General features: G+C 27.1%; 1 protein-coding gene across 3 annotated transcripts; it reads right to left on the bottom strand.

Annotated features, from left to right (window-relative positions):
- Positions 1-3134: 3134 nt before the first annotated feature.
- Positions 3135-11115, bottom strand: LOC135923271 (luc7-like protein 3). Of its 3 annotated transcripts, XM_065457932.1 has the most exons (9): positions 10973-11115; positions 10865-10931; positions 10780-10819; positions 10134-10278; positions 8734-8808; positions 6328-6423; positions 4775-4936; positions 4458-4585; positions 3135-3467 (listed from the first exon to the last, which is right to left on the bottom strand). In XM_065457932.1, the coding sequence occupies exons 1-9, from the start codon at positions 11072-11074 to the stop codon at positions 3290-3292; spliced, it is 993 nt and encodes a 330-aa protein (XP_065314004.1). In that variant the 5' UTR covers positions 11075-11115; the 3' UTR covers positions 3135-3289. The 3 variants fall into 3 exon arrangements, with proteins under 3 accessions (XP_065314004.1, XP_065314005.1, XP_065314006.1); XM_065457933.1 differs by lacking the exons at positions 10780-10819; positions 10865-10931; positions 10973-11115 and adding an exon at positions 10583-10620 and having other exon boundaries at positions 3136-3467; XM_065457934.1 differs by lacking the exons at positions 10780-10819; positions 10865-10931; positions 10973-11115 and adding an exon at positions 10444-10475 and having other exon boundaries at positions 3136-3467.
- Positions 11116-18014: the final 6899 nt, after the last annotated feature.

Genomic DNA, 18014 nt, shown 5'->3' with positions numbered 1-18014 from the left:
ATATGTATAATCCTTTTTTCCATTCACCAGTTGCTTTTTTGGTAGCACAACCTTAGACCATTTGGTCGCCAATGTTTATTTAATTTTATGTCTAGCATTCCGTTAATTTCAAAACCTTCAGCTTTGGCACAAACTTTTAATTAGTCATGCTCACACCTTTTAAAATAAGATCAACATCATATGGTGCTGTCCAGTACACTTGCCCTGTATTATTTTCACATTTTTCATTATACTCTTATCACATCTCATCAACAAATAAACCACTAGTTTTGCACTACCCGATTTGTCAGTCACCATCATCTTAAACGGTGAATTACAACCATCATCAAATTTAGAATCTTCTCCCCCTTCAGGATTCACATGCAGAAGCTAAATCCCCAATTAATTCCTTCACTCCCTGGCCCATTCAAATCCCCGCAAGAATAATCCCTTCTCACTATATGTCCCTCCAATCAGAATTTATGGGAAGGGGGCAGGAGGGGGGGGGGGGTAAAGTAACCTGCCTCCATCTATTAAGGAGGCGAGGGTAGGTAAGAAGTTAAAAATATTGTAGGAATGAGGGGCCTGGGTAGGGGGGGATTAATCTCAGGCAGGTTGCCTTATTTTTTGTGATTTAGATGCTGCCTAGACTATCCCAAGTGTCTTTGCAAACTTTGGAAGTAAAAATAATATTATTTTATCTAATACATCCATAGAATAAGTGAATTTTATAATAAAGCAAAATTATGTTGCTTTTTCTAACTAATTATAATGGATATAGTTAAAATAAATTAAAAGATGCACATTATCATTTAAACAAGAAAATTCGAGTAATGATTTGCATTTATGAAAACAGTGGAGGTGTATAATTTTCATAGAAAATTGTTTTTTTTTTCAATATTTTTCCAAAACTATATGGAGAAAATTAATGGTGTAAACGACGCGTCGAATGTTCTTTTTTGATGAACGCGTCTGTTTTTTACGTTCGTTCATTTTAGAAAATTTTATTTTTATTAATTTGAAAATAAAAAGTATTAACCCTAATTAACTTATGAAAAAAGGTTATATTTTAATCAGTTGTTTCGTAGATAACATTTGAATTTTGTTAAACCCGCCACCATTTTTATGCTATAGTTTATAAATTTCTGTTTAATATAAGTATTAGGGATAGTTTATCAATTAGATCTTATTAATAAATGAATAAAATTTGTATGTTTTACAAAAAAAATTGCAAATACTACCTCAGCCTAGAGATGTTGTCAAAAGATGGCAGAAAGGTTGAGTCAAATCTCGAGGCTTAGATAATATTTGTTTGCTTGAAACTCAATTTAACGTTTTTTAAAAAAAATCGGAACTGAGGTGTTTAACAATACTCGATATCTAATTCAATATATTTAATCATAATTCAAAAATAAACAGGCCGATTATTTTTTTTAAATTATGTCAAGTTTGGAAATAATTTTGTTGCAATTTGGTATCAATAAATCATGGTTTGATTGTACATTATTTCACAATTTTGTTCATTTTAAATTATTTCTTATAAGTTATAACTTTACTAAAATAAATAAATTTTAGGATATCTTTTTTTATATTTTGATTTTCAGGTCGGAAATTAATTTTATCAATAGGATTTGAAATAAATTTCTTCCCAAGGGTCGGGACGAAAAAATTTGATGATTTACAATCTTATTTGTCAATTTAAGTCAACCTGTGGGTGATTCAAAAAATTCTATTGTAATAACTACTCTTGTCTGTCAGCTCAGTGTAGAATGATTACTTATTACTCCCAGGTTTTACATCTAAGTAGAAAAAGATACTTTTCAAAGACCTGCAGTCCGAGCTCTAATCCCAGCCCGGGTACCAGGGCCTGGCATTTTTAAAATATATAAGGGCCAGGCCAGGCAATTTTAAAATATACACAAGCTGGGCCAGGCCTGGAAAATTTTTTTTTAAATACCCAGGCTGGGCCGTATTTTTTTAAAAATTTATACAATATTATTTATTATATTCGTCAATTAGATATAGTTATAATGATTATATATAGTTATGATTAATATAATGTTTGGTGAAAGTTAACATTAACTAACACTCATAGTATCTATTACATATTATAATTATAGTTTTCCTGCCATGGAATAAATACTCAAAGGATTGAATACATTATTATATAATATGTCATATTATTTATTAATTAAAATATCAGTTTTATTTTTTTTATAAATACAATTAATATAGTATATTCTCAAAATATTATTTACACAAATTTTTTATAGTATCAATTTGTAATATACTAAATGTCTGTTTAGAACAAAAAAAATATGTAGTGTTTAACAGCTCGTTTTGAGCCGATTTTTAAAAACGGCTAAGTCTGTTTTTTATCCGGAAAAATATTATGCAAGCCTGAAAATTTTGCTTATAGAAGGAGCAAAGATCTAGACGTATAGTATCGAAATTTCGAGGCTTAGTCAATATTTTTTGTCAAAAATATTGAGTCGTTTTTAAAAATCGGCTCAGAACGCGCCGTTTAACAACATTAGCTAATATGCTTACTTATTAAATGATAATACTCGCCGAAAAATATGATAAAATACCAAATAGATAAATTTTTAATATATAGGTCGAATATAATTTTAAAAAATTTCGAGCCAGGCCTAAAAAATTTTTTTTAAAAAAAATCCAGTCCAGGCTGGGCCATAAAAAATTTTTGAAAAAAAAAATCCAGGCTAGGCTGGGCCAGTCTGAAAATCTTTTAAGGGCCGGGCCGTGCAAATGGTACCTCTGCAGGTCTCTGATACTTTTATAATAATTTATAGGAATCTCCATAACAAAAGCTTTTATTCATTTTTTTCAGAATACCCTAACCTATCGAAGTTTCATTCCAGATAAAGAATCTTACTCCCATTTCTAATTCTTCTAAACCACACTATTAATCTACAAAAAATAGAGTGGGAAAAATATGATCAAAAACAAACTAGAACAAAAGACCCATTATACTTTGTCCTGCAAAGGTTTACAAGCGTGATTATTTTTTTAAATGTGTGGTCAACAATCTAAAAATTTTATCAAACTTTTCTATAAATGAAAGTGATTATGTACATAAGAATTTATGGTATATACAATTATTTTTTATTAAGATATATTAATTATAAAAAACGAATGCATATCATAATTCATTATCCTATATTAAATATATCGTTAGTTATATAATATACATCTCATGAAATATTATCCATCTTCAAATTTTTAAAAAGAAGTAACTATAATCCAAGGTGATCGTATAAAAATTGATATCAACGTATTTCTAAATGTTTCATCTTCGTCTGCTTTCCCCTTGCGTGTGGCCATGCCTGCCATGTTCCCTCTTTTCATCACGCGACGACCCGTGAGGCCTTTCTTTTCTAGAAGAGGAATGGGATGATTTGCTGGAAGATTTTTTGTGGCTACTTTTGTGACTTTTGTGACGTTCGGATTCGTGTTTGCTCTTAGATCTAAAAGAAAACGCGAGAAAACGAAATGTTTACTTTATCAACATTATTTTCTGATGGCATCCAGAACAGTTAAAAAAATAATCGAAGGGTATTACAGTACCAATTTAGATATAAGATACATAACAAAATTTCAAATCTAGACAGCTCTTTCCCCGAAATATTTTACTTGTTTTTCCACCGCAAATGATAACTATGAAACCATTAAGGCCATATTAAGCATGACAGGCTGTGAAAAGGCTAGTTTATTTTAGGAGGGGGCAGGTGATTGGGGAAACTAAATAGTACTATATGACTCTCTAAGATCAAACACTCATTTAAATTAGAATTTTAAATCATTATTATATATTTTAATGATTCTTTTTTTCAATTTTATTATGGGATAAACTAATACTTATTTCTCTAACTTGGCAAAGAATTGTGAACATTTAAATAAAGTATTTGTTTTTGTTCATAATTTTATCATTTACTTGACCTTATTTTATATTTTACTATAATATTGCTCAAAAACCCAAATATGAAATTTGTTTTCTCCTTTTAATTTATAAATAATAATGTAAACGAAAAATGGATAACAATATTTTATAGTATTCATTTGGAAAGTATAGTAGATAGTAAAAGCTAATTTAGAATACTTAAAAAAATCCGGCAAAGAGCTTGAGCAAATTTATTTATGCGTTCTTCAATTTTTAAAAATTTTAAACTGAGTTAAAAGGCCATTCTTTAGTGGGTTAAACTGGAGTTCTTTTCTAGCTCAAATGTTTAATACTGTTATCTTGGATATTTTATGAAAGTGGAACAAACAGGAACCAATTAGTTAATAACCACTCAAACCCAGGGTAGGCCGGTTCTGAACCATAAAGGAAAATTGTCACTATACAAATTGCTACAAAAACATTTTTTTACTTTTGTGAACCAAAACCCAGAATTCTGGTTGAAAATAAACCAGCTACAACTATACTCAGAAAAAATTTATATGACGCATTTTAATACCTTGATCTTTTTTTCACAGTTTCATTTTCTTTGATATCATTTACCAAAACAGGGCTGGGACCAGTATTTCCATTTTGAATGTTATCGTCAATGCCTCTAGGTTTGGAGTCTTTGCCAAAGAGTTGTTCCTTTTTTGGAATAATAATTTAATATAGGATAAATTAACGGCCCTACCTCCCACATTTAAAAATAAACTTGGCGCATTAAAAACTTATTAGAAGTAAATTTTTTAAGTATTCAAATAGCAATATTTTGGTTGGAGGGGGGTATCTTTCACCTCTTTTTTTCATGAATTCTATAAAATAAAGCTAACTAACCCTCATCCTTAGAGCCGCTTCTCTGACCTTGACGAACCCGGTGTGCTGTTTTCCACTGTTATGGTCATCCACACGTGAGGGAGCGTCATTGATTATGAGAAAAGCGCCACAGATTTCGCAAACACGCATGTGACGTTCCATGGCTTTGGCATTGTCGATTTCCTTTTTTTTATGTCAAATTTTTAAGTGTAAAATATTTAAGAATAGGTGGTTATCCTCCTGCCCAATGATCGAATTTTTAGGGGTGTACTGATACCACCATTTGGAGGTCAATCTGATATTAAATTGATATCAGCTAATTGCCGATCCGATATGATATCTGATTTTGTATTCTGTAAACATACTAATCGTTTTAATTTTTAATGCATATACCTAACTCGTCTCATATTTTTTTTAATAGTATATAATCTATAATTAAATTATACCACAACATAAATCATTTATTAATAAGATCAGTTATTATTAATGAATAATTTATTTATATAATAAAATTAATATAAATATATTATGAAATTTGAAATAAATATATTATGAAATTTGAAATAAATATTTAAAATAATTTTTGATCACATTTATAAAAATATATTGTTTTTTTAGATATAACTTATTTTTAAATTTTATAACATATACAAATTTTTTTTAAATAAGACGCCATTTTATCGGGTAGGAAAATTTTTATAATATCAGCCACACCGATATTTTAAAAAAGATGAAATATCGGCCCGATCCAATCCGATAAAAAATATGGGTACATCCCTAATTTTCATGAAAATATTGGAGGATGAGAGAAAAGTGGTGGAAAGTAAGCGAAAAATAAGTATTATAAAATATATGGGACAGAATTTGTTTTTTATTGCATGTCAACCGACAATTATTATAAAAATCTGATGATAAAGAACATCATTGCGATCAAGTTATTAACAAAATTAAATTGCATATTAATTTAATTTATAATGCCAATTTCCATTTTTACAGAGTTTTTCTTGTTTAGTGTTGTACCATGGCTGATTCAATGATTTATCCAAAAAAATATCATGTAAACCTGAAGATTTTTCCCATAGACGGGACAAAGGTTTGGGCATCTATTAGCGAAATCTCGAGACTTAGGAAATATTATTCTGGGCAAAATAAGTTTGCCGTTTAACAACACTATTCTTGTTGTTTTTTTTAAATATAAGACATGTAATATTTTTGACAGCAAATTAGTTCCAACCCAGAAAAGCCTTTCATAAGCAGTTTATACCTTGTTAATTATAACATCTGTAAGATTGATAGATTATCAATGAAAAAAATGACTCACGATTAATTTATATTAAAAAAAACTAATTCGAAATAAAACGAACCATTTAAAAAAATTTGTCGAAATATTTGATTCGTTTATGAATAGTCTAAATACGATATAGCCTTACGATCCATTTATAAGGTAAAATATATAATTTTTTCAAAATAATATTTTAAAAAAATAAACAATCAATACAAGCTAATTAACTTTAAAAGGGACATTAATAGCGTTAAAAGAGAAAGGGGAGATATTAATAAGAAAAATAATTTACTATTTTGAATTTATCACGTTCGAAATTTAGCTTTTCGACCTCTTTTATGGTGTCTTGGGCCTCTTCAACGTTACCTTCCTCGGCTAAGCCTTCACTCTAAAGAAAGATACATTATATATTTTTCATTTATAGGGAATTATAAAAATTATTTTGACCAGTGGTCTAATAATACCCCTGAGAAATATCTGACCTAAAATAGAGGTAAATGCACCGATTTCAAATTTAGGACCAAACCTATTATTCAGTTTATAAGGAATATCCAATAAAATAGGATTATATAGGACTGGTTTCAATAAAAAAAATAGTTTTGTTAAACCTCAACCTCAAGAAGCAAGCAAACTTTTTTCTTTATTTCAAATGGGATAAATCCTTGAGTAATATAGAACAATATGCCCAAACGACATATTGTTCATCCTCAAAATAGTGCTTCAAAAAAATATAAACCATTAAGGTAATATTAATTATTAAGGAATTTACTAGACAAAAAAGGTTAAGCATAAAAAAATATTTTTGCAATTGAACTAGACAGGTCTTTAATATTTTGTACATACTTCATCTGAGCATTCTATTAAACTTACTATCATACATAAGCCCACCTTCTCTTTAAAATATATGATTATTAGTATACTAGATCTGTATGTGCCATTTATGAAAATAACGCCATTAGCTGTGCATGGCCAGTGCAAAATATTTTCCTAAATAATTTCTATTCTAATAAATTGGTCAACATCACTATTGTAAATTTCCTATGAACCCATATTAACATCATTTTAGAATTCAATCAATCAAAATCTAAAATTATAAACCATATTTTATATATTTTTAAAATGGAGACCCAATGTTAGAAAAGGTATTTGATTAGGTGAATAGAGACACCACTAATACTTAGGTTATGGTTTACATAATCTAATCTGGTTATCCTGTATGGTATTAAATACCTTTTGTTGAAAATCTGATCAACAGAATATAAGAAATTATTACTGCTATAAGATATAAAACTGCAGATTGAATTTGAGTTCGAGGCAGATCAAAGGAAATGCCAAGTACAATAGATCTAACATCAGATATGTTAGATATTGATTACCCTGATACCAGTCTTCAAATTGCTGATTCCAATGATGATAATAACAATAATGCCACACATATAAAACGTTAAAATGAAATGTTCCAACCAGGTGGCATATGCTTAAATGCATATCTGGAGAAAATAAAAATTCAATAACGTTTTGAAAAGATTTGGGAAACACTATCTCAAACAATCAATCAGATCTAGTAGATAAAATTTTAGCTTTTCTGTCAAAACTTAAATAAAAATCAAATTTCTATAAGCATAAAAAGGCATACCTTAAACATGGCATCACTTTTAAAGTGAAATTGAATCAAATTTAATAATAATGATAGCCCAGAAATATTTCCCTAAAGAAAAATTTCCTGATTTGAACTTGTTTAGTTGCTAATTTTAAGTAATTTAAATTTAATATTTCCTCTCGATTTTCAATTGCTATATTTTACTACACCGATGTCATCATATTCTATATGTTTAAAATGTTTTATAATAAATTCCGACGTTGAGTAATTTTGTTCTACTAAATACTTTGGTACAATTTTCACTTTTTGAAATAAAAAAATTAATTAAACTTGCTGATCACAAACCAGAATTTGTATAGTGATTAAGAATAAAAGTGCCTTTTCACAAGATATGGATGTTCTAAATCTCTAGAGAAAAAGTATCGAACTTCCTAATCTTGCCATGATGGCTAAAAAAATATTTTTATTCCAACAATTAGCAAACTTAGTGAAAATGTTTTCTCTACCACTAGATTGACGTTGAATTCAAGATCATCATTATGTAAGGAATTTGAATAAAATTATTTTTATACAAGATAATTATAAAATCGATTTTTGAATTTATGAGTTTTCCCTTTAAATAAAGATCAAAAAATATGCCTAGATATCTATAATGTAGATTTAATTTAATTTTTCTAAAAATATATAACAGTGCACCGATGTGCCACCTTGTTGACAGTGGTTAAAAATCAGCACACCGCTGGCCACCAATAGTTCAGTTAGTGCACAGATCTAAGTATTACTAAAAAAAATAAGAGATTAATTGTTCTAAAATAATATATATTTAAATTTAGCAAAACAGATTAACAAATCTGCTAAGCCTTGAGGCATGAATAGACTAATATATTTTTTTAAAGTTAGACCAAGACAACTTTATCATTTATAACTAGAATCATCAATGGGCTTCAAAAATGATCTCATGCCCCCCCCCTAATGATAAGTGTCGCCAAATAGTGTGGTGTGAACAATGTTTAAAAATTTATGATAATTTTTTGGCAAATTTCAAGTTATATTTACTCAAATAAAGAAATATGACATATCTTAAATAGTAAATTTTACCTTGACCAACAATTCATCAATCTGTTTTTGAAGCACGATAATTTTTTCCTCATTTTCTTTTGTTACTTGTTGAATCTGGGGAGGTTTTTTATGTGTATTTAAAAAAAATTATACTAAATGATCTTTTAAAACTTAAAGTTCTAACCAAATGCTGATATGATATTTTTTAAATATAATACTAGCCAGGAGCTTCAAAACACAAACCAAAGCCATACATTAAAATTTGACTTTTACAAGTCCCCTATTACAAATTATGGTTATCCTATGATAAAAATTAGATGTGGTCCTTGGGTTTGGGTAAAGAAATTTAACAAAATTAAAAAGGACAGGCTTAAAAGCTATTGATTTGATATAGAATTACCCTATATTCATAGTACTAACATCAGAATTACCTTATTTAACATACATTTAAAATTAAAATCAGCATAATACATAAAATAATTAAATATAAGTGAAATTCTAGAGTACAGGCTTTCTCTTTGTTAAACTCTTTTTATCTCACCATATAGAAATTGAAATAAGTTTTCAAACTGCTGTATACAAGTAGTGTTGTTAAAAAACCCAATTTGGGTCGATTTTGAAAAACCGGCCCGATTAAGATTTTAGCCAAAATAATATTGTATAAGCCTCAAGATTTGGCAAGTAGAAGTCCAAACCTTTCTACTATCTATGAGCAAAATCATGAAGCTTACACAATATTATTTTGGTTATAATCTTAATCTGGCCATTTTTAAAAATGGACCCGAATCGGGCTTTTTAACAACACTATATACAAGTTCTGCATATTGCTATCAAATGTGTATAAGGCTCCTCATTTTTAATTGTTCACCCAACTTACCTTATTATAGTTAATATTTTAAAATATTAATGAAGGGGGTGTTGTAGATGTTAAAATATTTGAATAAAATGAATCAGATTCATTATTAGTAATTTTGTTTAATTTTATGAAAATAAACTGCTTTATTAAGTGCACTTTATTTTGACAAAATTTTTATTTTTATAACCACGGATTAGAATATCAGGTATATAAACAATTATCATACTATATAAAAATAACTTTACAATTCAATTATTCAAATTATATCTGTGTTCTTCTCTCCTTTTTTCTTATATTTATTTTATTCAAATATTTTAACATCTAAAACAGTTAGATGGAAATGAGGAATACCAAGCACACTTCCTAACCTTCAACAATAGAGGGCAAAATGCTCTTAATCAAGCAGTTTATTTCCTTAAAATTCTGGGTTATCAACCCTGTATGAAATATCTATTTTTTATTTTAGTTTTAATAAAATATATTCTTCAAGATAAAAGTTTATATATAATATTAAGAATATATCATTCTCTCAAATATAATGTATATATATTATTTTTTATCATAGAAATTAAAATGTAATTACTTTGATATTATTCTGGGAATCATTGACAGCTAGTCGAGCATGGCCTCTTTTGATTTTCCTATCCACTTCCCCAATGGCATTTTCTAGAAATCTCAAAAAATCCTCCTCATATCCCATCTTTTTAAATTTGGAACTTTCTTTATATCTAAAATGGAAGCCAAGGGAATTATTAATCAATTAATAATCAAATTATTTTTTAAACATTATTTAATAAAGCAAAAATAATTAATAAACTAAATCAAAACGTTGTTAAGAGAGTAAGATAATATCTAAATGCATATATATATAATAGTATATCATGTAAATAAACTTGTTATGAAAGAACATAAAGAGTATATAATTATATATAATGAGTCCCCCTCTTCACTCTATATAATAAATGTTTTGTATAACATTTGAATTGAAGTTCAAGGAAAAAATATTTATATAATTTAAACAAAACAATATACCTCAAAGGGATACCAACACCCATTAGTTATTAGAAATTTAACTACAATCTTATCTTATTCAATTATATCTATTATTCAAATAAAAATATAAAAAATTACTTAGTATTGATATAATATTTCATCAATAATTTAATTTGTAGATATTTTATCCAGGTTATATAAAGAAAAAATATTTTTTTATCAATATTGTGACATACCTTTGCCTTAGTGTATCATCATGTACTTTTTCACAATATCCTTTGGTATAATTAACAAATTATATAAATATAAAAATTATAATACCTATGTCAAATTTCGTATTTAGAAAAACCTCGTAAGGACAAAACTCAACTAAATAATGCTTGCAAACCTATATAAAAAATAGAGTTAATTAAAAATAGTTTATAATACCAAATCATCGCTCCAATGAGTTTTTTTGCTTTTCTCATTAGGAGCAAGATTTCTGTCCCTTCCCATCAATTCATCTAATTGTGCAGCTAAAATTGATGCCATTGCAAAATGTTTATTGATTAAATCTTTATACAAATGATACCAATTTCTTAAATTTTACAAATATATTAAAATAAGAAATTATATTTTCTTATTAGTTAATTTCATCACAATAAATAAATAGATTTTAAAATGTAAAAATTCATACTAAAGTTTTAAGGAACATCTTATAAGTAAAAAAGTTTATTAACAGCAAGAATCAGTAAAAGTAAAAGTTTTTACTAAAGATTTAAGGAACATCTTCAACTTTCTCCTATATATGTTCACTTTGTACATTTCATTCGTTTCACTTTATCTGTAAAATAAAGCAATAAATACCCCCAATATATTTGGCATTCTTCGTAGAATTAATGAATGTTTGGATATAGCTTATAATCTCTTCATTAGTTCATTCCAGAACCCGCAATGTCAGAAATACTCCTGCACATACTATAAATATTTTAAAAATGATAGTTCTAAAAATAGTTAATGTGAGAACGATAAACATAGAATGGAAAATCCTATGAGGTTGGGAAATAGGGATTTCAAAATTTTTACCTGCAATATTTGTATAGATGTAGTGGATTTATGTTATATACATATCTACTATCATTTATAATATATTTCAATCAAATGGAATCATTAGCTTGTTGAATTAGGTAAATTACGCAAATATGATAAATTTATACTTTGGTTTTAAAAGATATTTTATTAAATGGATAAATAAACATGTTATTATTTTCGTCATTAATTTTATAGAGTTTCTAACTTAATTAATATAAGAAGGAATTTTGAATATAAATGATACGTTAATTATAAAGTTGTGTAAGTAAAAAAAAAATTTACATGAACAACTGAAAATTAGGGATTGGCCTGTTTCAAAATTGAAAATTTTGTTAGTAGTTTTAACCTGATTACCTTTGATAGATGTATTAAAATTTTCTCATTGAAAAAATAAAAATTCTTAATTGAATGTAAGGTACGAAACTTTAGATATATCATTGGGTAATTATAATGAAAAAAGACAATAGTTGTGAAGCAAATTTGAATCTAAGCGTTTGAAGAGAACTAAGGATTAATGGCCCTGTCATACTGGAAAAGTATAGATTTTAAAACAAAACATTTGCTAAAGGTAATTCTAAATTTTTATAAATATCTATATTTTTTTACATTTTAAAGATTCTTACTGTCAGTTGTTTCAAAGATTTAGGAAAAGACATCTTAATTTTCACATAATCTACATTGAGGTGGTGCAGATCTTACTAGTGCCAATATTTGGAGCAAGAAAACGATTCCTTCTATTATAAATGGTTATACCAGATTCAACATATATAATTTGATGAAACAGGACTGTACTACCTTGCAATATTAAACCATGGAATTTAGTTGAACCCAACAATTAGAATTAAAATCAGATATAGAAAAGACAACAGTTTTTTTGTCATAAACGGAGATGAGACAAAAAACTGTTAAACATTATTCTAATAAAAGCATTTGGATGGTCACTAATCTTTGAAGACATCAAGGAATGTGATTTGTTATTCAAGAAAGAAAAATTATTGTTTTGTGACAATGCTAGTTGCCACAAAACTTTATTAGAATAAAAATATAACAGTAATCTTTTTACTTCCAAATACTACCTCACTTATTCAACCTCTGGATATGTGAGTTATTCGATCATTTAAATGTAATTCTAGAAAAGGTATATTATAAACAATCATGAAAGAGTGACAAAAGCAATAGAGGGTAAAATAGGTCCTATGTTTCTATCTTATGCCTTACATACAGGGTTGCCAGGTCAAAATTTTCAAATTGCGGGAGAAATTTGGTATTATGCGGGAGAAATATAAAAATCGCTGTGGAAATATAAAAACTGCTAAAAAAAATTGGGCCGGGATTTTGAATTGACTTAATTAACCGCCTATTATTTTTTATTTAGTTTATATAAATACAAAGTCGGTAACTATTTTTCAAAATAAAATAACATCTTGATTTATTAAAATATAATAATTCATAAAAAAACCAACATAAATTTTTATATACAAAAAAATGTAAATAAGATAAAATTTTATAAAAAAAACGATTTTAATTTTACAATTAAAAATATATTTTATGCGAATGTCCCGCAAAACGACCGCAATTGGAAATCTACCGTGTGTGTATAACATTATAAAAATATGCGCTTAATTATCACGTATCACGTTTAAATACATAATAAGGTATTCCAAAAATAAGAAATAATACACATGAAACTACAGTTGTGGCAATTGTAATTACTTATCTTGTAGTACAACATTCACAGAGATACTTATGATCGCAATGTTGGTAGAATCTTTTTCCCATAATATTTAACGACTCTAATATAAATGAAAACTATACTTGTAGAACAAAAATGAGCAAGGCTATCATTGTTTTAGAACCTAAATCCAGGAGTTCAATTCTTGACGATTTGAAAATAGGGCATACATATACAATTCTAACAGATGCATCTAATAATGGAAATATTAAATATTTCCCTTGATCCTCCGCTATTTCATCAAAATTAAGGTCGTTTCAATAAAACTATAAAATTTTTCCCCTCAAATAGTGATTAATCCAAAGACATATCTAACCATATAGTGGTAAATATATCAGATTCGAGATTATCAATAAATTGCATGTCAGCTTTCTGATCTAATGATGCCTCAGTGAATTTGATAAAAACAGAGTGTATTTACAGAATTGAGTCAGCACAATGTTGGTTGCGATATGTTCCTAATACCCGCCATCGATAGAATTTTAAAATTTTATAAACCTTTAAAAAAATATTTCTTAAATAAAAATTAAAGCTGTCCTAATATTTTGAAATTTTTTTTGAATAATGGCAGAAGTATATTTAGGAATGATTTCACATGTAGGAAATCTACTACATTCTGTTAATGTGTAGTTCCAATCAGAAGAATCTTAACAAAGATTCACAAAATTATGCTGCAGATGTGTTCATCTTTACAATTAAAAATTGACAATAAATTTTATGGCGCCATTGTTAAAACTTAATTATATTTTATTTGAGATTAAATAATAGAATTAAATGTTTACCGTCGTTATTGAGATATTTATAAAATTCCTGGCATGACATATTATATATTTGTTTAACCATTAGCTCGGCCTCTAATGTTGTTATAGCAATCCGATTTCTCTCCTTTTTCCAGGCAGTCCTCATCAGGCTAAAAATGCGCTCGGATGAGGTATTAGAATGAGATAAGGAGAAGATATACTTGCATATTTTTTCCAAGCATGGGGATTTATCGTTATTACGAAAAGATTCTATCCATTTCTCCTCTGCTTTTAGACCATCTAACTAAGTATTTTGGCGTATCATAAAAAAATAGAGAGAATTACAATCTCCTCAAACAAGACATCAATGTCTTTCAGTATTTTTAATATATTTATTAAATTATAAAAACCATCAATTGATGGTTTCTGTTCCAAGGTCATAATATTTATACATTTGTAAATAGAGTTATTAAAATCAAATTTTAATTGTAAATATTCTAAAATTGTCTTAATAAAAATATCTGTTTCATTTAAAAATGTATTAATTAGAGTATTATTTGAACATTTTAATATAATATTTTTAGCAATAGCGACATAAAATTTATTATCAATTTTTAACTGTAGAGATGAACAGAGCTGTAGCATGATTTTGTGAATCTTTTTTATAAAGAATATTCTGATTGCAACTGAATATTAACTGCATGAAGTAGATTTCCTACATGTGAAACGAATCCTAAATATGCTTCTGCCATTTCATACTCGAAAAAAATTTTCAATATTTTAGGACAGCTTTTAAAATCTTTATTTAAGAAGTATTTTTTTAAGGGTTTGTAAAATTTTAAAAACTCTTTTAATTCATTAACCTTTTTAGTTGATGACTAAATTCGTTAAAACATTTCATCACAATTATTTCGACATCCACAGATAGTACATTTATTGCCTTCTTAGTATATGGCATATACAGCCAATTGGTATAAATTCATAATTATGCTGCCTCAATTCGGTAACTTTGTGCCAAAATTTACAGAGGCATTATCAGCGAAGAAAGCTGGCATGCGAATCATTGATAATCCTGAATCAGCTATATTTACCATTATGTGGCTAGCTATATCGTTGGATTTTTCACCATCCGAGGAAAAATTTTTAACAGTTTTATTGAAATGTTCTTATTTTTGTAAAAATAGCGAAGGATCGAGGGATATGTTAATATTTCCGTTATTAGTTGCATCTGTTAGAATTGTATATGGATGTCCATCTTTCAAATCTTCTTAAATTGACCTCTAGGATTCGAATACTAAAACACTTCTGATTACCTTGCTTATTTTTTATCTGCCACAAGTAAGGTTTGCATTTATATTGGAGTCGTTAAATATCATGAGAAAAAGATTCGACCCACATTGTGATGATATAGCTCTATAAATGTTGAACTACATGATAGATGTATACGATTTCCGCAAATGTAGTTGCATCTGTATTATTTATTATCGATGTTGATATACTCCCCTGTACTGACTTATATGAATGAAATGATGTTGATTTATTATTGGATAAAAATAAAACAGGATAGAAAGAAATTAACAAATTAGACATGTTTTTCGAATAAATATTAAAAATATAAAAATAATTAATTAATGTCTCTCAAAATTATTATTTATATATTAAAAATGTTAAAATACTAAAAAAAAAAATGCGAAAGAAATTAAAAAATTACGGTAGATTTCCAATTGCGGTAGTTTTGCGGGAGAGAGTTGTCTGCGTGTAAACTAAAAAATAGCGGAGTCTCCCGCTGACGGGGGGAGACATGGCAACCCTGCTTACATACATGATGATAATGCAAGCTACCGTGGCATATTAAATGATCAGGATAATTTGTAATCAAGAATTGGAAGGTTTATTCTTTTTATAAACAATAGAACTAATCTTATTTCCTAGAAGGATATGATAGTGCAGAAAGTGATGATATGAATGATGTTGTAGAAGAGATATCTGAACTTGATTGCCTAATAGAAGTCAAGATATGAAGAGATTTGATATCTGTTGTAAATATTCCTTATTTTGTAATTAGTGCAAGTCATTAAGAATATTTATTTTTTTTATTTTATTATCCATATTATTTTTTTATCAATATTATTTGTCAATATTTTTTTTTAAACATTATTTATTTATATTTATTTTATTTATTTTTTTGGGGGGGGGGGGGGTAGGGGGTTATAAAAACCTCGTAAAAAGAAGAAAATAAAGATTATTACATTTGTTTGATTATTTTACTTTTTCATTTTAATTTTTACGATTATTATACAAAGCATAAGATTATCCAAGAAAAAAAAAGGTAAAGAAATAAATAAATTAGTAGAAACGTTTAAACCAAAAATTAGTGATAAAATACTAGGAAATTAGTTGTTGATAGAACCTAGTGGTTAAAACCGAGAAAATATCTTTATCCGGTATGCACATACATATGTGGATTAATTTGCCTTTGTATTTATCCTTAGAATAGGTATATTTATCATTGAAATATTTTATGATAATAATAATTTTAACCTGTTAAATTTTGGTGACTAATATAACCAAGCTTGGGCGAGGCAAAATTAAAAAAAAATCATGTTATATCACAGATTAGACACAAATTTCTGGAAAAATATTTTTAGTGATTTTAAAAAATATCTTAGTAATTATTATCTTAATAATAAAAATCGTATAACAAATTTAATATATTTTGTACATATAATATATTTCTATTAGCACCAAATTGGTTTATATTGTAAATAATTAAAATTTAGTCTTATAATTGTGAAAAATCGGATAAGTACGAAAACTTTAATTTTTACAAGTCGCAATTATCCAGTTTTGATTTTAATTTTCTTTCTCTAAGCAAAAACAAATGGTAAAAATAAATATATATTACATTATATGAAAAAAAATTTATATATTCATTTATATACTTTATATTAATTCAAATAGTATTATATTTAGCTAGACTGAAGAAAATATTAAACTTTTCTGAATTATTTTCTATCAATATATTAAAGTAGGACCAATGGGTAGGACTCAATAAAAAAAAATTTGGCTAGGCTAAACAAGAACTTACTTTAAGGAAGCCAAAAGATGCATAAATTTTTTTATTTTTTTACTAAATAAAGCTAAAAAGATAAGATAAATTTTTTTTATTAAACATTATATATTTCATAAAATATGTCTAGTTTGCTTAAATTCAATATATATTCATTTTGGGCTGATTTTTGAGTATACAAAAAGTTGTTCATTTTCCAAGTTTAATTTTGAGTTAGTCCTATTATAATCTTGAAAACAAATTAACTTAAAGAAATAACTTTGTATAAGTATTTTTCTAATTATTTTGATGTAGATTAGAGCTATTTTAAATTTTTTAATTGGTTACGAGTAGAGTTGTTAAACGGCTAGATTTTTAAGAACGGTTAACATCGAGCCGTATTACAACACTACCCGGAACTTTTTCCATTTTTCTCTTACAATTCTAACGTTTCGACGGCTGGGTATTATAATGTTCCATATCCACTTTATTCGCAAAATGCTTTTTTATGATAAATGAATTCTTCAGTACTATATTATTCTTATATTTCTGCAACAAAAATGTTAAAATATAATTTAGAATGATCCTTTATTTATATTTTTAAATTGTTATATCCTATCTAAAATACAAGAAATACTTGCTTCTTTTTAAAATGCTGTCCTGAATTATTTTTAAAAAATTCATACAGACAGAGCTTACATTAGTATTGTTAAAAGGCCTGAAGATCGATTAAAAAAAGCTTTTTAACCAAAATAATATTATGGAAGTCTCGAGATTTGGCAAATAGAGGTCCAAAGTTTTATGCTATCTATGAGCAAAGTTTCCAGGCTAATAATAGTATTCGTTTGGCTAAAATTTTAATCGAGCCGTTTTTAAAAA

This window comes from Gordionus sp. m RMFG-2023, chromosome 2, assembly GCF_954871325.1.
Source record: "Gordionus sp. m RMFG-2023 chromosome 2, tfGorSpeb1-WG-v2, whole genome shotgun sequence".
Classification (NCBI taxonomy): Eukaryota; Metazoa; Nematomorpha; class Gordioida; order Chordodea; family Parachordodidae; genus Gordionus; species Gordionus sp. m RMFG-2023.
The sequence above is the reverse complement of the archived record's forward strand: the minus strand, read 5'-3'. Positions and strand labels throughout refer to the sequence as shown.